General features: G+C 46.5%; 3 protein-coding genes across 3 annotated transcripts in view; 1 reads left to right on the forward strand and 2 right to left on the reverse strand.

Moving 5' to 3' along the window:
- Positions 1 to 10,579, forward strand: part of dcbld2 (discoidin, CUB and LCCL domain containing 2) — a gene marked incomplete at its 5' end in the record, with an annotated part of 12,919 nt that extends 2,340 nt beyond the window's left edge. Inside the window, 12 exons of the mRNA XM_083682625.1 lie at positions 2,262 to 2,313; positions 2,409 to 2,481; positions 4,819 to 4,952; positions 5,124 to 5,164; positions 5,386 to 5,601; positions 5,730 to 5,854; positions 6,479 to 6,626; positions 6,816 to 6,947; positions 7,113 to 7,206; positions 7,342 to 7,391; positions 7,531 to 7,665; positions 7,823 to 10,579. Coding sequence (XP_083538751.1) covers positions 2,262 to 2,313; positions 2,409 to 2,481; positions 4,819 to 4,952; positions 5,124 to 5,164; positions 5,386 to 5,601; positions 5,730 to 5,854; positions 6,479 to 6,626; positions 6,816 to 6,947; positions 7,113 to 7,206; positions 7,342 to 7,391; positions 7,531 to 7,665; positions 7,823 to 8,250 — 1,628 coding nt within the window. The 3' untranslated portion in view covers positions 8,251 to 10,579. The remainder of the gene's footprint in view (positions 1 to 2,261; positions 2,314 to 2,408; positions 2,482 to 4,818; positions 4,953 to 5,123; positions 5,165 to 5,385; positions 5,602 to 5,729; positions 5,855 to 6,478; positions 6,627 to 6,815; positions 6,948 to 7,112; positions 7,207 to 7,341; positions 7,392 to 7,530; positions 7,666 to 7,822) is intronic.
- Positions 10,580 to 10,636: 57 nt separating this feature from the next.
- Positions 10,637 to 14,347, reverse strand: tmem30c (transmembrane protein 30C). Its single transcript, XM_083681333.1, has 7 exons — positions 13,703 to 14,347; positions 12,932 to 13,048; positions 12,720 to 12,827; positions 12,504 to 12,594; positions 12,209 to 12,355; positions 11,843 to 12,055; positions 10,637 to 11,675 (listed from the first exon to the last, which is right to left on the reverse strand). The coding sequence occupies exons 1-7, from the start codon at positions 13,898 to 13,900 to the stop codon at positions 11,488 to 11,490; spliced, it is 1,062 nt and encodes a 353-aa protein (XP_083537459.1). The 5' UTR covers positions 13,901 to 14,347; the 3' UTR covers positions 10,637 to 11,487.
- Positions 14,348 to 14,503: 156 nt separating this feature from the next.
- Positions 14,504 to 23,164, reverse strand: part of cmss1 (cms1 ribosomal small subunit homolog) — a 31,237-nt gene continuing 22,576 nt past the window's right edge. Inside the window, exons 2-10 of the mRNA XM_083681990.1 lie at positions 17,321 to 17,457; positions 16,978 to 17,046; positions 16,731 to 16,866; positions 16,502 to 16,561; positions 16,224 to 16,326; positions 15,880 to 15,940; positions 15,661 to 15,748; positions 15,466 to 15,554; positions 14,504 to 14,891 (exon numbers count right to left, since the gene is read on the reverse strand). Coding sequence (XP_083538116.1) covers positions 14,808 to 14,891; positions 15,466 to 15,554; positions 15,661 to 15,748; positions 15,880 to 15,940; positions 16,224 to 16,326; positions 16,502 to 16,561; positions 16,731 to 16,866; positions 16,978 to 17,046; positions 17,321 to 17,457 — 827 coding nt within the window. The 3' untranslated portion in view covers positions 14,504 to 14,807. The remainder of the gene's footprint in view (positions 14,892 to 15,465; positions 15,555 to 15,660; positions 15,749 to 15,879; positions 15,941 to 16,223; positions 16,327 to 16,501; positions 16,562 to 16,730; positions 16,867 to 16,977; positions 17,047 to 17,320; positions 17,458 to 23,164) is intronic.

Consider the following 23,164-nt stretch of genomic DNA (forward strand, 5'->3'; position numbering starts at 1 on the left):
AAACAAACCAGAATATGTTTTATATTTTAGATTCTTCAAAGTAGCCACTTTTTGCTTTGATGACAGCTTTGCAAATATCTAATGGTGTGGGGGATATTTTCTTGGCACACTTTGGGCCCCTTAGTACCAATTGAGCATTGTTTAAATGCCACTGCCTACCTGAGTATTGTTGCTGACCATGTCCATCCCTTTATGACCACAGTGTACCCATCTTCTGATGGCTACTTCCAGCAGGATAACGCACCATGTCACAAAGCTCACATCATCTCAAATTGAACATGACAATGAGTTCACTGTACTCCAATGGCCTCCACAGTCACCAGATCTCAATCTAATAGAGCACCTTTGGGATGTGGTGGAACAGGAGATTCGCATCATGGATGTGCAGCCGACAAATCTGCAGCAATGATGCTGTCATGTCAATATGGACCAAAATCTCTGAGGAATGTTTCCAGCACCTTGTTGAATCTATGCCAGAAAGAATTAAGGCAGTTCTGAAGGCAAAAGGGCCTTTATTTATATATAAATAAAATAATGTAGCCTAGCTGCCTCCACTCAGAGCCTCCCAGCACCTCTAAGACGACACAGGAAAGCCCTCTCATGGTTGCTGGGTCCAGGTTCACGTACTGGCTGTTGTTTATTGAGACACTTGTGTATGGCTGCTGTACGTGTTGTTCATTCCGAATGATAAAAGGAGTAGTTGGGTGGCGTTTGTGGTCTTGAGCAGAGACGTGCTCTGTGGAGGGTAATTCATTTACATGGGTTGAGTGTTGTTAATGCAATATTGAAGCTGGGGTGAGAGGGAGGCTGAGGCATTTGTATGGCCTTCCATGTTCCTCCTGTGTAACAACGTTTTCAGTTCACCACTTTTTATGATTACATTTGCACTCCTACATGTAGGCTTTCCATTCCCCATGTCCTCTCCCACAGAGTCACTTCCACTGGCAGTCTGCTCGGGCGTTGGTAGCTGTAACAGGATGGATGGATGGTCTGGCCATTACTCTTAGTGCACCACACGAGGAGAGGCAAACAAAGCAATCAATGAGAGAGACTCATCTGTTTTCTGAAAGGGGGGGACTGTGTGTGTGTGTGTGTGTGTGTGTGTGTGTGTGTGTGTGTGTGTGTGTGTGTGTGTGTGTGTGTGTGTGTGTGTGTGTGTGTGTGTGTGGATGGGTTGTGGTTTGCACAGCCACATAAATCAATGCTGTCGTCATGGCGACTTGCTGTTGCTTTGGTTACACATCAGTTTGACTCACAGGTCGGTTAGCTGGATGAGATGGTCAAACTGGCCATGAGGTCTTGTGGTCAAGACAAGGGAACCAAGGTTGACCACTTCCACGGAATTCCCAAACCCAGCGATCTTTACGGTCAAAACCAACCCAGGATGGAAACGTTGTCCGTATCTAGTGTCATCACTGGTGGGAAGCATGTCAGAGTTGCAGACAATATTATTTTTTTCCCCCCAGTGGTGTCACCCATACCTCCAAATCACGTTGTTTTCATGCCTCCTTTGGAGGTCTGGAAAATGTGTCATTAGCCGATTCCGTTTGAATGCGAGTGTCATTTTGATTGGCTATGAGCAGAAGTGATGTTTCATGGAAAACAGCCCACCTCCCCTTTTTCCTAGACCAAATTAGCTAACATTGCTAGCAAGCTATATTTATGAAAGGGGAATTATAATTTGGTTGTTGGAATCAGTGAAAATTATTGACTTCCATTTTGAGCTGCATATTGACTGGTTGGGAATGTGGCAAGCACGTTACAGGTCTCCACCCCTCACCCCTCGCCTTGAATTTCACTTCTACCTCAAGCTTATCAATGGTCTCGACAAGGTTACCCACGCGTAGACTCTGTGAATGGCTGCTGCCTGTCACTCAACCTTTCTGTGTTCCTCTTGTTAGATCTGACCCACAACATGCTGCTTGTTGTCAAAAACCAACCCAGGATGGAAACGTTGTCCGCATCTCCGTGTCATCACTGGTGGAAGCATGTCAGAGTTCATCCTGGGTTGGTTTTGACCATAAAGATCTGTGAGGCTCTTCTGTCTTTACTGCTCTGACTGTGAAGTTCAGTGACACTTCCTAACACAAGGCCAGCACAGAATACTGTTGGACAGGGAAAGAGAGTGGCATATTATAGTTTGGTTATTAGCGAGATGATTGAATGGAGAGACAGAAAGGGAGGATGAAAGAGAAAGAGAGAGCAGGAGACAGGGTGGGGTCAGAGAGCGAAGTTAATGGGATCTTTGTTTCCCTTTGCAGATCTGATCACCTGTCTAGACAAAGGAATCAACTTCACCGAGGCAGAATTCAGGTATGTGTGTGTGTGTCCGCGTGTACCTGTGCGTATGTGTACGTGCGTGAGTTTCTCCCTGTATAAAGTAATGTGATGTGTCTCTCTCTCTGCAGTAAATACTGTCCGGCAGGATGTTTGACATCTTCTGGGGAGATTTCTGGGACCATACCTCACGGCTACAGAGACGTGAGTATATGACCGTGCGTGTGCGTGTGTGTGCTCGTTCGTCATTGTGTTGGGCACATAGTTCCTAGGTGATTCACACTGCCCCATTACCCCCCCTGTATTATTGCTCATCACTCAGTGCCCGCTGCTGCTGCCCCAAAGGAACACAACAGACCACTCATCTATGACTCACTTTATGGTCTTGCTCTTCTCTCTCTCTCTCTCTCTCTCTCTCTCTCTCTCTCTATCCTACTGTACCTTGTATCTTCCCGTCTGTCTACCCCTCCTGCTGTAACATCCCCCCTTCTCTTTTTCTCTCTTTCTCTCCCTCTCATTAAGCCCTAAGTAAACAGGGCCTCTCTCCGTGGTATGTGTGTCCCGGGCTGATGACCTCACAATGCCCCGGCTCTGTGTTAGGTCATGGGTGTTGAGTCTCTGGCTGATGACCTCATGCTTGGGTGGGTTGGGGGCCTGGGAGGGTTGGGGCGAGGGAGTATTCATTTTTTGTGTGTGTGTGTGTCTGTGGGGGTGGTGGTGGTGGTGGTCTCAGAGGAACAGGGTAGGGAGCGGGGGTGTGGGGGGCGGTGAGCTAATTGTTTGGCCGGTGGAATGGTCCGCTAATCCACTCCAGCTGCAGTAGGGTGCTGAGCTGTGTGTGTGTGTGTGTGTGTGTGTGTGTGTGTGTGTGTGTGTGTGTGTGTGTGTGTGTGTGTGTGTGTGTGTGTGTGTGTGTGTGTGTGTGTGTGTGTGTGTGTGTGTGTGTGTGTGTGTGTGTGTGTGGGCGGGTGGGCGGGCGGGTGGACGGGCGGGCGGGCAGTATTGTGGTTGACAATGCAGAAAATGACTAAGTCTCCCCTTCACTCGTACATTTCATTACCCCCTTACCTCTGCTAACCTCAGCTATGGAGGTTCTGATGTGACATACAGTACGGGGGGAGGGGGGCAGTGCACCCCACCTCTCTCCCATGCCTTTGAATGGGTGTGTGTGGTGTATAGCAGGGGAGAGGGGGAGGGAGAGGGAGACTCTGAGAGGCTGGGAGTGGTGGTTTGGAGCAGTGCAGTGTGTTTGTGTTAGTGGTTTGGTGGGGCGCTGCTTAGGATGTGGTGTGTGTTTTAGGGATGTCTGAGAGCTGAAAGGGCAAGTGTTCAGTGCTTGTGGGTGCCTCGGTCAAAGGGTGTATGTGTGTGTTTTTTTGCACATGCATGTATGTGAATCTAAGTGTGTTGCCCCTTTGGTCATTGTGTGTGTGTGTGTGTGTGTGACAGACACTATGCGTGTGGGCATGTCACAGCATTGGTCCCTTACCCACAGTCAGCTGTGAAACCCCATGTGGAGCTTTTCCAGTAAAACCATTACCACTTCACTCAACCAGCTGTCCGCTTGTTATGGGAACTGTGGTGTGTGTGTGTATGTGTGTGTGTGTTACTGTCGCTTCAGATAGGGAAACATGACACGCGTGTGTGTTAGCGTTATTTAGGGAAACATGGTTTTGATTGTGTGTGTGTTAGCTTAATATAGGGAAACATGGTTTTGATCGTGTGTGTGTGTGTTAGCTTCAGATAGGGAAACATGGTTTTGATCGTGTGTGTGTTAGCTTCAGATAGGGAAACATGGTTTTGATCGTGTGTGTGTGTGTGTTAGCTTCAGATAGGGAAACATGGTTTTGATCGTGTGTGTGTTAGCTTCAGATAGGGAAACATGGTTTTGATCGTGTGTGTGTGTGTGTTAGCTTCAGATAGGGAAACATGGTTTTGATCGTGTGTGTGTTAGCTTCCGATAGGGAAACATGGTTTTGATCATATACGCATGATGTATGTTTGTCTGCTTGTATATGTATGAAAGGAGGTATTTGGCCTTGATTATATTGTTTACACCTAGTTCTTTCTGGTCTTTGAACACTGAAGGGGGATACATGTGTATCTGAATCTTTCATATCTACTTGAGGGGCTCTTGGAAGGGGCCTAGGGTTTTGGTTTTGGAATTCAGCCTGGATTTCAGACAATGATGCCACAGTGTTCCCACCGCAGGGAAGTGACATCATGCTGACTCATCTCTCCTTATCTCGACTGGATGGCTGTTCTCTCTGATCACTGTCAAACGTTATAGTCCATTAGTGCCAGTCTGTGAAGTATGGCCTCTTAACTGACAGAGTAACAATCCTATTTCTCTCTCTCTCTCCCCCCTCCCTCCCTCCCTCTCTCTCTCACATCTAGTCCTCTAAACCCCTCTTATTGAAACCCAATCATTCAAATGTCATGTCAGGATCAAGTTGTTAAAACGTCGAATATCTGCATTTGGAGTGATTACACCTCTTCCGTCCATCCCTCTCTCCCTCTCTCCCTCCCTCCCTCCTGCAGTCGTCCCCCGTGTGTGTGGCAGCAGTCCATGCAGGTGTGGTGTCTAACTCTGTGGGCGGTCAGATCAGTGTGGTCAGCAGTAAGGGCATCCCTCACTACGAGGGCTCGCTGGCCAACAATGTCTCCTCCACCGGGTAAGTCCTACTGGTAACAGTAACATAGCTACTAGTAACCCCCTCCATCCCTCCCTCCCCAGCCCCTTCATTCTTCCATCTTCCTGTCCTCTGTCTCTACTGTGTTGGAGGTCATTCATTTGTGCTGTGGTAATCCTCATACCCCTGTCAATCCTTTTCCTCTCTTCCCAGTGGCCCCTTGTCAAACAGCCTGTTCACCTTCAAGACCAGTGGTGAGGTTTTAGCTTTGATACATTGCCTTACATCCTACTCTGTCTGTAACCTCAACCACACACCTCTAATGTGAAAATAAGAGGCTATATGTACTGCTCTGATATACAGATTGTGGTATATTAACACAATTAAGTGGTTTGAAAATATTCTCTCTCTCTTTCTCTCTCTCTCTCTCTCTCCCTCTCTGTCTGTCTGTCTATCTCTCTTTTTCATCCCTCAGGTTGCTATGGGACACTGGGGTTTGAGTCAGGCGTTGTCAGGGACTCCCAGTTTACTGCTTCCTCAGTGTGGGAATGGAGTGATGTGATTGGCCAACCCAGCGTGTGGGGGCCACCTGGGGCTCGCCTTAAAAGGGCGGGACTACCTTGGGCTTCGGCTCACAGCGACCAGCAGCAGTGGCTGCAGGTGGACCTGAAGAGGGAGAAGAGGATTACAGGTACACACACACACACACACACACACACACACACACTCAAGTTTACTCTCCCAGCTTTTGTGTCTTTTCACTTTTTATTTCATCATCTTCCTCCTCCTCCTCCTCCTCCTCCCTCTCACGCCACCCAGGCATCACCACCACAGGCTCCACCCTCCTGGAGTACCAGTTCTACACGTCAGCCTATCGCGTCCTGTACAGCAATGATGGACAGCACTGGAGCACATATCGAGAGGCGAACTCTACACAGGATAAGGTGATACACGCCTCCCAGTCACTGTCTCAACAAGTGTTAAGTGGCTTCCTCTCCTAGTCTCCTTCCCTTCGTCTGCTGATCTCACTCTCAGACAGAAACAGAGGAGGTGAAAAGCAGTTTGGTGGTGGAAGCCTGGCATTGTTCACCTGGCCAGGTCTTTCAGATCAGCGCCAGCGGAATACTGGAATAGTGGAGTCTCACACACAAGAGAATGGGAGTAGAGGGCGGTGGGGGGAAGGAAAACTGATCTCATGGTTTCCTTGGCAACAAGAGGATTGACCAAGGTGGGTTTTTTTTTTTTTATGGCAGGAAACAGGAGATCTAGACAAGGCGGTGGTGGTCAGGGCTAAGTGCTGTCAGAGACTCAAGTCAGGATGCTAGGGCATTAAAAATGGATGGAGATGGATTGAGTGTCTCTTGTTCGTCGGGAGTAATTGGAACAGGTCGTTTATTAATGGTGTTGACGCCCCTCTGCCGATGTCTCGATGCTTTCTTCTTATGTTCTACACTTGAGGCTTGGCGAGAGAAATGGTTTGGAGAAATGTTCTGCTTTGTGTTCTACCTTTTTTTTTTTGTGTCTTCTCTGGTTGTGAGAGTTCTCTCTTGTTTTATGTTCTGCGGCAGATTTTCCAAGGGAACACCAACTATCTGCAGGAAGTGAGAAATAACTTCATCCCACCCATCGAGGCGCGCTTTGTTAGGATAAGCCCCACCCAGTGGCAACAGCGAATCGCCCTCAAGATGGAGCTGCTTGGGTGCCAGTTCCATCCAGGTAATCCAACCAACCAACCAGCCAATCGAATACCTCACTATAAGGGGAATCTAGACTAGATTTAATCTGGGTCCTGGAAAACCGTCCCCTACACTGTATGTGTTGTTGGAGTGGAGTTTGCTTTACCATGGTGTCAACCTCTGCTCCTCTCAACTTCTCCTCTGCTCTGTCTCCTCTCCCATTGGCTAGTGAGGCCTCGGATATTCCACCCTCTTCGGCCGCCTCCTCCTCCCGTGGTCACGGACACACCCCCTCAGTATGGCAGGACGACCCACACCCCTGACATCAGAAATACCACCATGCCCCCCCACACCAGCAATGGTAAGAGAGGTAGGGAGAGAAATTGTGTGCTCCTTTTAAAAGCTGGTTGAAATTCATTTGAATTGACTTAAGCAGAGCCAACAGTAACAGTGGTTATTCTACGTTGTACTACGTTGTAACGGTTGTACTTGAGGTCATGTGTTCTTGGTTGTGTTACGGTCATAGATGTTGCGTTGGCAGCGGTGTTGGTGCCAGTGTTGGTCATGGTTCTGACGATGCTCATTGTGACCATAGCCTGTGCCTGGCATTGGAGAAACAGGTGAGGACAGTCAACTTTTTCAGCATAAATTGTCGTTTTAATGAATCTTTAATATGGTAATGACTATCCACCCAACTTGACTCTGAAAGTGTCTTTCATTTCGTTCCTTTGTTTTCTCTCTCTCTCTCTCCACAGGAAGCAGAGCTCAGAGGGGACGTATGACCTCCCTCACTGGGACCGCACAGGTCAACACACTGCTCCAGTTAACCATACATTCCGTGTGTGTGTGTGTGTGTGTGTGTGTGTGTGTGTGTTAAAAAGTATCTATGAGTGTTTTATTGATGCTATTGTGTGCATCTGTGTGTGTGTGTGTGTCCATCCCAGACTGGTGGAAGAGCATGAAACAGTTTCTGCCGACGAAGATGACGGAGGGGGAGGAGTCAGTGCGCTACTGCAGCAGCGAGGTGGGCCGGCTCAGGGGAAGAGGGGCCGCTCCCAGACTACAGGCAGAACCTGCAGGTACACACACACACACACACACACACAGAGTCCCTATCTCCTCACCTCTGAATCACTTAACCTCTAAACCCTGCCCATCTTTCACATCTCATGCTGATGCTTCTTTAGTATGTCTGTGTCATTGTTAATGTGTCATATTCTCTTCATGTCCCATTAGAGTATGCCCAGCCCCTGGTGAGCGGTGTGCTGACATCACTAGGTCAGAGGTCAACCTTCAAACCAGAGGAGGGGGCTGACCCGGGCTACACAGACCCTGACCTCTACGACGCTCCCATAGCAACGGAAATCTACCACGCATATGCCGAACCACTTCCTGCCTCAGGTGCTGAATATGCTACGCCCATCATGATTGACATTGGCAGCCACCTATCAGGGAGCTCCTCGATGAGCCAGCCAACCGCAGTGTCAGTCTCCAGCTTCATGGGCCGTGGGCCCGCCTCCTTGCTCGCACGGACAGATAGCGGCCAGTCGGGGAGGTCGATGTACGACACACCCAAGAGCACGCCAGGACAGGCCACGCCCACTGAGGAGCTGGCCTACCAGGTGCCTCAGAGCAGCTCCCAGAAGCCAGCGGGGCAGAACTGAAGGGGAGGGGTGAGCCCTTGACCCTGGCCTTGAATCTTGAAAGAACACTACCTTAGCTTTAGATTCCTTTGGAGATGTCTGTATGTGTGTGTCTACCTGTAACTTCATGGCCAGAGTGTTCTTGCATAGTGCCATACCAGTCCTATCACTGAAACCACAAACATGAATGTCTACATGACAGAGGGACCGAGAGAGAGAGAGAGAGAGAGAGAGAACACTACTGTTTCAGCAAGGCTTTGTCCCCTCTGTGTGTCTTTTAGTTTTGTGTTTTTGTCAAACTGTGAGTTTTTTTTTCTTCAACTTCCTTTGTCGTGTACTGAAATGTGCAAAATCGGTAATAGTTCCCCAAGCAATACATTTCACCAACAGCTGAAACGTTTATACCACAGAGATGTCCCTCCCTATGCTGGTAAGGGCATTGGTAGTCTCTTGGGGAAGACACCGGTAAAGATACCGGTATGTGCACAACTTTCACACAGAACCGTGTGCACCACAGTTTTAGTTACACACATTTCTCAAGTCAGGATTCCCCCTGAGTGTTTATGTTAAGTGTGTTATGTTCGGCAGCTTGTTCAGAGGGCACATACTCCCACCAGTACCAGCCTGGGTCTGGACCATGCTCCCTGTCGGTGTCCTTGGTCCACATCGGTAGAGGACACACTTGACAAGTCAGGTGCCACTGAATCCAACTATCTGATTGGCCGAGTGGTAAATCTATGGAAGTTGGATGATCTCAGTTGTGCGCTGAGTAGTTTGAAGTGGCATCCTCTCTTTGTTACCTTTCCCTCGTCTGTGCTGATCTAAAAGACGTTGCGAAGTGATGGCAGTATCCCCTGGTAGGCTTCGGCCATATTGCTTTTACTTGTAGAGTGTTTTCAGATCAGTGCATATGAGGAGACTATACCACTTCAGACTATTTTGATGCGTCCTTGGTTTCCCTCCTGTGAAGAGGAGTCTCCTCTGTGTTATGGTACGTACGAAATGATTTTAGGAATTCTTTTAGTTAGATCTTGAGGATTTTTTTTGATTCATTTTTTTTCTCTCTCTCCTAAAAGTTAACCACATTGTACATAATCTAGTGAAATCAACATCAAAAAAACCTGTGTTAAGTTTCTCAAATGATTGATTTTTATTTATTTTTCCTTTGAATCCTGCTGAAAAGGACAGACTCACAAAAAAAGCTGATGTTCCCAACCACTATCTAAAAAGATAACCAGCTTCCACATGGAAGAAATCAAAGAATTATGGTTGCACTGTTTTCATGGTTACACTGTTGTCATGGACACCATGCCTCACGTGACACTCGTTGGTGACAAGTCAGAAAAGGACCTCTGCACCACGACTTCTAGGTGCCATTGTGTTTACCTGGTTGGATTCACACACTGCCAGATACTGAAGATGTACGACCCAGTGACTTGAAGAGGCAGAATCCAATATCATGAACCTGAAAGAGGCTACCCAACAGTAGGGTATGTGTTTGTTTCTATGTGAGACCAAATGTTGCCTTGGTTTTGTAATTATGCATCATTTACCTATGCATGCAAATATGGCCACTGTCTGAACCTCCAGTTCAAGGAGGCTTTTATAACCTCTGTGTGCTAGAGGCCAGAATCTAGCCTGACTTACACTACAGTAGTCTAGTTGCGCACCCCAGCCATAAAGAGCTGTTAGTTGGTCACACATCCTAGTGAAGACGGTACAGAAAGGGAACATTAATACTAGTGATCAGCCAGCATTCTGAGGTCCACAGAAACACGTGGGATTCCAGCATGAGTGTATGTGTAAGTTGTGTCTGCATTGCTGTTCTAAAGTGTGTGTGTGTCTTGGTCATTGTCTCTACTGTATAATTGATCTCGTCATCAATGCATCTGTGATTTATTGAGTGGGTCTGGCTTCCATGTATCTTGGTGTGAGTAGCTGTGTCTGTATGTTATTATCGCTGGGTGATTCTCAATAGCCTGAAGATGCCTCCTCTCCTTCATCTGCACCGATTTGAAAACATAGGAGAGGTGAAACCTCATTATGATGGTTGCTTAGCACCAGGTAATTAGCGTCCACCCATCCAGCTCTCCCATATGTGCAGATGAAGCAAAGGAAATGTGGAGAGGAAGCGTTTGTAGACTATTGAGATGAGCCCTGTATCTGTGTGCATCTATGGATGCCGGAACGAGAGCATCAGTGTACGTACCCCTCCACTAACCCTGGATCAGGGGATAACTGTTAACGTTTAGATCTTCAGCCGGAAAGACTGACCTTAGGTCAGTCACTGACCTGGTGCTTCAGTGTGTTCCCTGGTCACTGTGTGTGTTTCTGTGAGTCCACAGAATGGAGAAATAAAGACTTTTTAAGAAGTTGCATTTTTTATTGCAAAGATAACATTAGCCGCCACACATACATTAAGGTTTACAGTAAAGTACAAATTGTAAAAAATATATTTTCTTTGTCCCTAAATTAATTATTACTTTTCTCAAAGGATTGCTTGATATTTCAAGACTTAAGAGGCAATATACTATAAATCACTGAAATATAATTGTATTAACTACTAACTATGAGAGAAACCCTTGGAGAGAATCATCTTATTTTCTATGACAACCTGTCTCATTTTGATACAAATATCACTACTGCCCCCACATGGTCAAATATAGAAATTAAAACAAAAGTATTCACATTCACCTCAACTGGCAGCTCAAAGGCTGACAATGCATGAAAGCTCACATATCCTGAATCTCAAGTGCTTTACTGCATTCATTTAACAGTACCTAAAACATGTAGGAGGATATTCACCTTAAATACAGTTTGGGAGGTTAGAATTACATAACTCAGTCCCAAAGGGAAGGTCAACCTTTTTCATCTAATTTTCATGGAATATAATCTCAGTCAATAGAATATACATTGTAGCACAACATATATGAATCCTCAATGTTATCATTTCTATTATTCCAAAATGTCCAACTGGAATCGGTTTCTATCGTTTCTATTTATGATCTGGCATTTCCCCAGATGAACAGTACTGATCCATTTACTGTTGCGTTTCAACAATCATCTCCATGTTCCTGACATCATCCCCTGTTCACTCCCATGTCCCTGATAGCATCACCCAATTCATCCTAACAAATGCAGTTGTTTTCCCAGTCACCCCTCCAAAAATGTTCACTCAGTCAGTGCTCACAGTTCCTGCTGGCTCTTCCTCTTCCCCTTCCACATCACTCTTTCACACCCCTCCTTTTTGCACACAATTCATTCCTCCATGTTCTTCCCGTTCTTTCCAAACTTCCACCACACAGCGGTGAGGATGACGGCGACCAGCAGGAGGAGACCGCTTGTGACCAGGTAGGCGATCGGAAGGAAGCGATTTTGACCTCCGAACCAGGTGACCGTGGAGAGCACCACCTGCTTTCTGCCCTGGAAGTACTGCGCAGGGAAGTCTGGGGGGAGCGGAGGTCAAGGCCAAAAATAGACATCTAACAAACCTTTTCATCTAAACATAGAGCACTGGGACTTCTGCCTATCTATAGCAAGCCGACTCTCTCTTACCGTTTTTCACACAAAAGAAATAAACAAATAAGGGTTGGTGTTCAGTGCTAAAGGATACTGTAGGAGATGTGGACGCTGTAGTTCCCTGGTGGTAGCCCATCCTTGAAGGGCTCTGAGGCGCGGTTCAACACCCCGTACAGCTTCTTAAAGTTGGGGAAGGCTGCCTCCCGCATCCACACGATCAGGTCCTCGTTGATGAAGCCGTTGTTATTGGGGTCACGGGGGTCCAGGTCATACACAGGCCTCTGCCAGTACAAGGGCGGAGCCGTGCCTGACAACATAAGACAATAGTGTTAGCAGAGACAAGGATTTAGGAGAGAATTTTATTGTACCGCACACGCATGATCATACACACGCATACGCACATGCACGCACACACACACACACACACACACACACAGTGGGTGAGTTCAGACACACATACCTTCAAACACCTGTGCGAGAGTCTTGTTCTCCACCTGTGGGTTGCGGAACTTGACGTTCTTGTCTGTGTACCAGGTGAGGCCCTTCCTGAACAGAGGAACCGGGACTTTTGACCCGTCAGCAGGGTGGTAGAACAGAGTGAAGGAGTCTGGGAAAACACAAACAACAATGATCACCCTCAGTCAGTCAGTCAGTCAGTCAGTCAGTCAGCCAGTCAGTCAGTCAGTCAGTCAGTCAGCCAGCGATAGTGAGTGGTGAGAGTGAAAGGTGAGAGTGTGAATGGTGAGGTACATTACCATTGAACATGCTGTTGGCCACAGCACCACAGGGGGCAATAGGGAGTCCATTCTTGGCCACCTTGAAGGGAAGACAGTAGCTACTCGGCTCCTAGAGAGAGGGAGGAAGAGAGGAGGTTGATGGGTCAGCCATTTGAACAGTAAACTGGCATAAAGTAAGAGAGATTAAAACAAATTATGTATATATTTGTTTTTGAAAATACATTCTGTAGCCACCTTCAGGTTTTTCTTCCTTCCAACCATCTGCCCATCATCCCTGGAGTCCATGTAGCGCCGGAGGTTCTGGTGGAAGTTGACTAGGCCATAGTATACGAACACGTCACCCTGGGACAGGAAACAGTAAACACATCATCAGCATGCATCTAAAGTAGCTTGGCCACAGAACCTGGTAAAACCATCATTTCCAGATCAGCCCCTTAGCCCTGTACCTTGAAAGTGTTTTCGACGGGGAAGACGACACTACAGGTGCAGCTCTGGTCCGCATGGCTGCTGTTTTTACGCCTCTCAAAGCACGCATCACACGAACCCGCCTCTGTGTAGTCCACCTGTGAAGGGGAGGGAGGGAGAGAGTGATGGATAGTGAGGAATACAAAGAGAGTAATGTAATAAAAACTCATACAACTACATTTCATCAATATAACTGTACTGAACTGAAGCTCAAATGTACCTATTTCTAATCAATACTTGCTCTGACACTGAAACCGGGACAGGTTCATGCGCTCCTACAACTGTACCTCAGTGTGCTGAAGTTCTGATATGAGACCGGGCCCGACAACAACTACGACGAACATTGTAGTGAGATGTCTGCTTCTCTCTTAGTATTTGGCAGGTTTATAGTGAAGACCCACATCTACATAGGCACAAGACTACCTTTGCCTCCTCGATCTACCACTCCTCATTCCCTGATTTTTATTGCTCTTCCCTCGCTCTCTCTCTTTGTATTGATGCCCTGATAAGCTTTGCGGCCTTTACCTTGTCTTACCCTGTACTAAAGTCACAGTGCGTATTTGTAAAAGAGGTAGAATGCGCTGTAGGAACAATCTTTCATTCCCTCAGAAGCATAATTTCTCGGAATAAGAAACCCATGCTTTCAATTTAAAAGTTTCATATCCTGAACTTGAAACAATAACCACTCAACCCTCACTCGCCCCCCGCACACACACACACACACACACACACACACACACACACACACTGACCTTTAGTTCCTGTGTATTCTGCACGGTAAGAAGTAGCGCCACTCCTAGTAGCATACAAAGCACAGCCATACAGTAGAAGAACGGGAGGACAGTCTGTGCGGTGAGCATGGGGGACCAGGCAGGTAGCCTCTGCTGTTTAAAGGCTGAGTTATCAGGCCTCCGGGCCAGGGGCCCTGTGTTGGGCTTCGCCTTCCCCATGAGAGAGAGCTCCAGATAGGGCAGGGAGAGGGACACAGGTAGGTCTCAGACAGCCAGAGAACCAACTAGCTGAGCAGCAAGCAAAAGGTTTCGGCTCTTCTGTTCCGGTGTTCTTTTTCAACACTGTTATCTCTGTTACTGTTCCTCTCCCACTCTCGCTGCCCTGCCTGCCAAGAGATTTTCCCAGCAGGCCTTGCAGGGCGGGGGAGACCTTTGAGACTGACTGCTAGCCGTTAATCATTAACCACAATCCTCTGTTTCAGTTCCCCTTTCTGGTTCTCTCTCTTTCTATGCAGTTCTCTCCGCTTTGTCCTTAATCACCTCCCTCCTACAGAAAAACACATTCTTTTCAGTCTATTAAATCAGTGAACGACTCAAATAGCTCTATGGTTCATTTTCAGTACTTAATCTCCAATACAAGCATAACAAAAGTTTTGCCCTGAACCAGTTGTCTGTTTCTGCCCCCTCCCTGTTTTACAACGCATCACAGGATGTTATGATAAATGTGACTTCCTACTGGGTGAGTAAACTCATGACCTCACAAACTCAGTGGGAGGGACTTCCTCTGGTCAAGATAAACAAACAGAAGGATGCTGGTTTCATTCAGGGTGGGTTTATTCAAACCATCTCACAGGGAGATCATGTTTAAGGACAACACACACACAACAATATCAGACATGCTAACTTAAAATAGAAAACAACACCAATACAAGTTTCACACAGAGAGAACGTACAAAAACAGGATGAGGAGGAGAGGCGTTGTGTCCAGAGGTTTCACAGTCCATTATGGAGGCTGTATTAGTTTGGGGGGCCTACTGTGACTTGACTGAGTTGAGTGTGGTACATCTTCTTAAGCAGAGGGAAGTGTATGGGTAGAGCAGACGGTTTTATGTGTGCGAGTGGGAGATTAGAAGAGTCCAACTTTGACCTTGCCTTCCCTACATCCTGTCAAGATACCAGTATCCAGCAGCTTCATTAAGTCCCCTTTGACCTGAAAGAGAAAAACCCACAGATGCCAGTCAATAACAAGGGCAATGATGTACAGTGCATTCGGAAAGTATTCAGACCCCTTCACTTTTTCCACATTTGGTTATGTTACAGCCTTATTCTAAAATGGATTAAATTCATTGTTTTCCCTCATCAATCTACACACAATACCCCATAATGACAAAGCCAAAACAGGTTTTTTAGAAATGTTTGCTAATTTATTAAAAATAAAAAACTGAAATATTACATTTACATAAGTATTCAGGATCTTTGGATCCAAAATATTTGCAATGCAGAATAACATATTACCCATTTACAAACTATTTAATGCCATGGCATGGCTATAACAAAATGACAAAGACTTCTCAAACTTAAATAATGTCTATGTCCAAATACGTTTGGTATCCTTTCTCATGGAGACTCTGGATAGAAACCCTACTTAGCATTCCAGAATATTTGGGCAAGATTTGAGCAATCCTGTGGACAACACAGCCCATGTACTAATAGTCCAGTGTGACAAACTGTAATTTCATGCCAGTGTAACTGTCTATTTTGACCAGCAGGGGGTAGTGTCTTACCTCAGGAACGTCCACCATCCTGCGGAGCTTCTGGTCCCTCCAGTTCCAGTCCAGTACCAGGTATCGCAAGGGCGGCAGATTCAAACCCTCTAGGAGAGAGCAGAGATCAGACAGGGTCAGAAAAAGGTCAAACAGAGATGAAGAGACACATTGGACGCTTTCAAAATGCATCCTTGAACTGCCATGTCCATGCACCTTTATCTATGAGGGCGTTGAGTCGCCCTGGTGTGCCCACTCCGATGTGTGTAACCCCCTTCTGCAACAGCTTCACCTGTTCCTCTACCTGGACAGACACACACACGCACGCACACAAAAGGACAGTTTTTTCAGAGAGCAGCTCATCATGTAGACATGATCATGTAGACAATATACATACAGAACAGACACACAGTAATTAATTCTCCATTCTCTTACCTTGATGTGCTTTGCAAACAGCTTCAGGACTTTGGCCTCTCCCTTGAAGGTGGTCAGCTGCCTGGAGGAGACACAAACACAAGGAAACATGCACGTAATTGTGAACCAGTTCATACTGCATGTCAGAATCTCTGGAATTATGTAGCACATCAATAGATTTGAGCTTACATTTATTTACATTTATAGCATTTAGCAGACGCCTTTATCCAAAGCGACTTACAACAAATACATTTGTCTAAGTAAGTGAATCATCTATCCATCAGTCATCATAAGAAAAAGTAATCTATGCTAGGACCAGGGGCCATTGGCAGTCACAATGCGAGAAGAAGGAAGCCGTCACTCACTTGATGAGCTCAATGGTTCTGAGGGCGGAGCTACAGACGATGAGCAGAACCACAGAACTCTTCTCTGTATGCTGCTTTTGGACCTTGGCCCATTTAGGACAAACTGAGCAAAAAAGACAAACAAAAGAAGAACATACTGTGACACAAGGACATAAGGTCACCAAATAAAAGAGCAGTAATTTTACTGGGGTCTTGTGAGAGAGTTTCTTGTAAAAATTAGACTGAACTACGGTACAGAAATAAATGTTAAACAAAAGTTAGGTTTGTACAGTACTCACTCTCTTTCAGGTAGGAGGAGAGGCTGTGTGTCAGATCATTACTGGACAGGAAACACGAGTCTAGACGACCAATCAGAGAGAGAAAGAGAGAGAGCAAACACTCAGTTCAGATGTTAAACACAGGACCAAAGATCAGAGAGAGGAGGGAGAGAGAGAGAGTATCAGACATGCAAATGTTAGAGAAGGTCAGATGTAAGAGCTAAAAGATGAAGCCTCGGTGGTCACTCACCCTGCAGTTTGAGCTCCTCCATCTCAATGACTGAACGCTTGTCTGAGAAGTGGTCCAGGACCATGCTCTGCAGGTCAGGTGGACAGCCAGGCTTGGGTTCAGAGGAGGCCAGAACATCTGTGATTGTCTTCTTCTTCTGGACAGACACACAGAGGCAATTCCCAGGGTATGAATATAACGTTTTATATCAACTGCAGCTCCAACAGGTGCTATAGCTATAATCCCCTCATCCTTTCGTCAGTCTTACCTTTCTCCTTTTCTTGGCCTTTTTGGGCTCCTCATCCTCTTTCTTCTCCTCTACAACAAAACACTCTTTCTGCATGGACAGAGGATAAAGAACATAGCACAGTCATCCTCCACTTACAGAAGGAACACACACAAGTGATACGTGAGACATTTTCTGAAACATTCTGGTAACCTCGCATTGTAGACCCTACGTTTGTTTCTACCAATGTAGGCAATCGATTGAAAACTCCTCATTGAAAATAGATAGCACTTTTCAATTCTTGAATTAGAGTATCAGTTCATCTCCTGAATTGAATTAATTGAAACAGAATTGACCTCAACAACCCCCACCCTGCTCATCACACCTGTGGTGTCTTTTTCTTCTTCTTGGCCTCGGCTGGCTTCTCCGTAGCAATCTTCCTCTTCTTCCCTGTTTTCTGTGGGGGCGCTTCTGTGGGCTGTTTCTCCAGCTCCTTCTCCTCCTCCTCTACCTCAGATGCATCTAAAAGAAGAACAGAGAGATGGAAACCTATTTATACCTTTGGTCTTTTCAGATCTCTGAGGGGGATATCTAAGATTTACATAGGGATATCTAAGAGGGGTTCATTTTGACATAGGCGACATAGGAGTTTATATACAATGAGTCATTGCCTTGGTTTGGCTTCGAGGAGTCAGCCAGCTCTATACAGAACAGACAGCCTACAGAACACTCTAGAACATTCCAGAATACTCTTTCCAGAGCAGAGGGTAAATACAGATGCAGCCCTGAGTAGGCATATTTACCATGGTGACTAAGCAACAGACCCTGCATACTGTAGTCAGCATGAATACCAGGATCAACACACATCACATTGTCACCATGGGGACGCAGGACAGACATGCTGCATATAGGCACTATTAGTAGGTACTATTAGTAGGTAACTTTTAATTATCACCATGGATACCTATGTTGTAACAGATACCCAAACTAAATGCCTGGCTATCTTTACCTCCCTAAATCCCTTCCATCCTTCCATCCATCCCTCGCCTCTTACCCCCATGCTGTGTAGTCATGCTCAGTCAGGTCCCACGAGAATGGAGGGCAAAGGAAAATGCCCGCTCATAAATACCTTCTGGTTTAATTTAAAACAGGCAAACAGCAGAGGCTGACCTCTATATCAGGGTATTTCACAACAATGCCCCCCCTGCCCACTATCTGACCATAGCTATGGAGCATAAAGGACATACAAAAGACACCATTCCCTATTCCACAAGATATAGTTCCCCCCATAAGTACTAGAAACCAACCTGAGAATCTTGACTTTGACCCCATAGTAATTGTTTGATTTCAAATCCAAACTGTTGGAGTATAGAGCTAAAAGAATACAAAATGGCCTCTTTCCAATACTTATGGAGGGCACTGTACATGACATGGGCCCAAAAAACATGATGCCATGACTGAATGGTAGCTGGGGAAAGGAATTTCCAACACCCCCTCTTGAGCCTGCATTGTGGCACATAACCTATGTAATGCCGTCTATGTTCCCATGTCCCAGGACCTAGGTGTGCCGGCTGAATGTGACCGGGGCTTATTAGGGGAGGCATGTGGCAACGGCTGAGCTTTACGAGATCCGTCCAAGCCGCGGTGTTTGATTGGCCGAGGAGTTTACAGACTACGCCACATGGTCCTCTCTTCATGTGACCCTCGTAAACGCCACCGATATACACCCGTCTGTCCCCCTGCATAGTGATCTGCACCGTCCCAATCCCATTGTCTCACGTCTGCACTGATCACTGTCGGTCGAGGCTCAGAGTGTCGTGTAGGAACGATGCCACCTGTCTTAAGACAATGTCCCAACCCTCTATACCCGTTCACCATCTAACATCCCAACACTACTCCTGAGCTATCCTCACTCCGTAACCCTCCATAACCTCACCATCTAATCACAGGTCACGCTTGTCCCGGTACCATCATCCTACTCCTCTAGAGTGTATGGCTCAGGCTACTTCTCTGACCAGCAGAGTGCCCACAGAGTAACACATTAATAATAACGGGACAAATACTTTTGGAAGTAACACAATATGGTCGTATTTCCAGTGCAGCTGACAAACACTTGAGGATTAAGACATTCAATTGCAGGGTATATTTGGAGTAACACATGGGTGTATTTTGGAGGAGCGTAACACACACGGGTGTACAGTGATGTTTTTAGCCGCGATACGGTACAGTATAGGCTTCCAGCGGACTTCTCAGGGTGGTTCATTCATTGTGTGAATGTGTAGCATTGCTGACAATGATGTGCATTAGTGGCTCAATATACCACAATGACAACCGCACAATACATCTCTGACCAGGGAGAGTGTCAGTGGGTTTCTCAGTTCTCTCAGATCTCCTTCACCCTCCATCCCTCTGTCTGTATCCCACCACCAACCCCTAACCATTTGTCACTTCATTCCACTGCATCTCTTTGTAACCCACCCCTCTTTCTCTCTCTCCTACTCGGTCTTCATCCCCCTCTCTCTCTTTCTCCCTCTCTGTCACTCTTCAGTCAGGACCATCTGTTCAGTGAAGTGAGGGTAGGGAGTAGGGGGGGGTGGGGGTTAGTGGGATTGGGCATGTGGGGGCTGGACTGATTTTTTGCATGGCAGGTCCTTTCCATCCCTCCCTGGCCACACCCCTTATCCTTCACTCTTCCCTTCATCCCCCTCTCCCCCTTTCTCTGTACTTCTTTAGTCATACATCAGGGCAATTGCTCCCTCTCTCCAACTGCCCATCCTCCCATCTCCATCCCTTCCTCTAAGGACCAAACCTCTCCGTTTCTCTCGTACAGATAAACATCCTCCCATCTTTCTCTCGACCTGGCCCATTCTAAGGGAATGTAAGGACACACAAGGGACCACAACAGGAAAACAGGGAGAGGAGAAGAGAGGACCGGAGAGAAGAGGAAAGAAGCGGAACACAAAAAGAAGACAGGGGGACGAGACAAGAGCATAAGGAGGGCAAAAGGAACTTGGATAGTAGAGAGCACCTTATTGGATGACACTGGAGAGAAAGGGCGATACCACAACCTACAACAGAACCACCTGGTCCATCTGTCCTACAGGTAAGGCTGTCTGTGTTCTGTTAGCTGGGTCTGGCTCCAGATACTCAAGTCTGGTAACAAGCAAACCTGAGGTGTCACTCGGAAAACGTCTCTGTGAGGTTTTTCAGACTTTCCTAACATGTCAGTGTCCAGTTAAAGCTGCCAGGGCATGGAGTCAGCTATGGTAACATCCAGTCATAGTGCATCGAGTACTGTTGTGATGTAGCAGTTACTGTAGGTACTGTCCAGTGATCATTGTTACTACACAGTCATTTACAGACAGCATTTACATGGGGCATCGGTGTGCCTTCATTCACTCACCTGGTTTCTCTGCTGCATGCTTAAGGGGATCAGGCTAATGCTGGTGCACCCAGAGCTAACACATTTAAAACACAGCACTCTGCATTGACAGTATCTGTGAGCTACTACAACACAACTTTCCTCTGCTTCTGAGTCACTGACAATGAGCTCACAGGATAATCAAATATCATTGTCCATATGCCATCCCTGTTGAGTGACAGTGCCTAAATGATTTAGAACATGTCTGCACCTAAACATCTCGGCCTAAGGTAAATGATGAGCCAAGCACATATGGTCTTGTAAGTAAAAAGTGTTAAGGACCAGACAGATGACTGAGGGCTTAAACCCCAACTTTAATCTCTTCAAGACAACAAAGACCACCCTCACAACCTGTCAAGCAAAGGGGGCTAGAGTGTGTGTGTGTGTGTGTGTGTGTGTGTGTGTATGTATATGTGTGTTGGACCGATTCAGCAAGTGTTTGATTGATTCTAGGATTATGAAGGGGGTGAGGAGGTTGGGGCTACCCTATGACTAACCTGAGTGTGTGCTTGCGTTTGCAGTGTATGGTGTGTGTGTGTGTGTGTGGTCAGCAGGGCTGAGGTTATTGAGTGCAGCAGGATACTGCTTTCCCCCTGTGGTACAGCACAGGGATCACATTTCCCTCTAAAATGCCTCTGGAGGTGACTCTAGGAAAAGTTCTCTATTAATACAACACAAGGAGAGATGCTGACTATGACTGACACACACACAAACACACACACAGAAGCTAATGCTAACCAGATGATCAAAGCTACTAGCAAAGATGCTTAGGTCATCTACGAAATATACATACACAGATACTTGTATATGTCCTCACTGTGTCCTATCCCTACACAGAGTGACATATGAACTGTAAAAATATCCCCAGTGATGCGCATCACCCAGAGGTCGTTCCCAAAAGTCACTGCTATTTTGGGACCAAAGATACCAGAACATCTGGGGTGTCTCAACATCTCAATGACATCTCAATAGTCGAATGTGGCTTCCACTCCTCCTGTCTCCTCTCCATCTACAATGATCAGAAAACTCGCGGCAGGTAAGAAATTAGATTCCAACTGCTTTCACCTATCCTATCTTTTTAAATCAGTGCTGGAGAGGAGACAAGGAGAGGAAGCTACTTCAGACTATTGTTGAGAGATCCACTCATGGTTCTGTCCAACCAGAGTGCGCCCTCTAGCTATAGCAGTAGAGGTGAAAGGTGAAAGGTCACAGGGTGATAACAGGCTGAAGTATTCCCATCCTTTTACAGAGCGTGAAAGCATGGTGCTTATTGGGACGGCCCATACATGACACAGGGTGACTTAACACTCCCATAAGCACTATATAACATGGGATTACACAGGGCTATTTTTCACCCACGGCCACATTCTCTCACCAATGACAGAGAGAGATAGAGAGAGAGAGAGAGAGAGAGAGAGATAGAGAGAGAAAGAAAGTGTGAGTGAGTGAGTGTGCGAGAGAGAGAGAGAGAGAAAGAAAAAGCAAATGGGCATGAGTGAGACATGGGGGTGGGGCTCATACAATACAGAGCTAGCCTTGCGGAATTTCATTATCTCAAGCTGAGCAAATACCAAGTTCACGAGACACAATACGCAGTGTCGCCTCAGAGGGGGGTAGAAGAACTGAGGCACATAAAGCCTGAATACCCTAACCCCTGACCCCAGTATCTTCCTCTAGGTCAGTTCACCCAGATGGTTTAGGAGGGGCTTCTCTGGTCTGAGATTAATAGACCAATCAGGGTGAATGGCTTTAGAGTGAGCCAATACTAAGAGCGATGGAGGTGACTGGTTTTAATGGAAATCAATAGACCGATTTCAGGATAGGGTTGATTCTGCTGCAGACAGGCACCGTGACCTCACTGATTGACCCTGGTTATTATGAGGGTTAGAGTGGGCTATCCATCAGCCACACCCACCCACCCACCACCCATCCACCCAGCACTAGGCCGACACATAACAACAGATCAAGGGCCCAATTCACTGAATTAAAACTGAACTAAACTCACATTCCAGCCCGAACTCTCTATCATACAAACACACACACACACACACACACACACACACACATTCTTGTTCACCCCCAATAGCTCTGGGGTGATTATCCCTAGGGGGCAGATAGCCCTAAGTGCCCTGAGTAAAGCTCTTAATCCGTACTCTCTTAGTGTGATTAAAGATACCACTCAGGCATGCAAGATAACATCAGCCCATTAGACAACCCTGCTTCTCCTCCACACATCTCATCTCACCAGGGGAGGCTGGTGGAGGTAGAAATCCGAAGACAGGCTCATTGTAACGCATGGGACGGAATGAGGAATGGTATCAAACACGTGTTTTGTGTTTGATACCATTCCTCCGTGCATTACATGCATTACAACCTCCACCAGCGTCCCCTGGATCACACCTCATACAGGGATCACACTCAAAGCCAAATCCTAACACAAGATGCATATTGTGGTTCATGGTCACATTAAGGGTGGTGACATGCCTCTGAACTGACATTCTAGCCAATACCTTTTCATCAATGTTGAGGTGGTTTTGAAATTCAATACCTCATCCCTGGGGTAAGTAATGTATCAATTGCCTGTGTTGTGGCCATCAGTTTTGGATGACGTCTTGGAGGCCCTGACGTTTCCTCTTCCTAAGGCCTCTATTGAACAAGTGTTATTGCTAAATCAATACTGCATTTTGGCTCCTGCAAGCACAAAGTTAATGACCAATATAGTGGCTGAGTCAATGGACATGGGATACGATTGATTCACAGTGTCTGGGGAGGATTTCCTGAGTGTAGCATTATTTCTGGGCTCAGGGT

Source organism: Argentina silus (genome assembly GCF_951799395.1).
Source record: "Argentina silus genome assembly, chromosome: 12".
Classification (NCBI taxonomy): domain Eukaryota; kingdom Metazoa; phylum Chordata; class Actinopteri; order Argentiniformes; family Argentinidae; genus Argentina; species Argentina silus.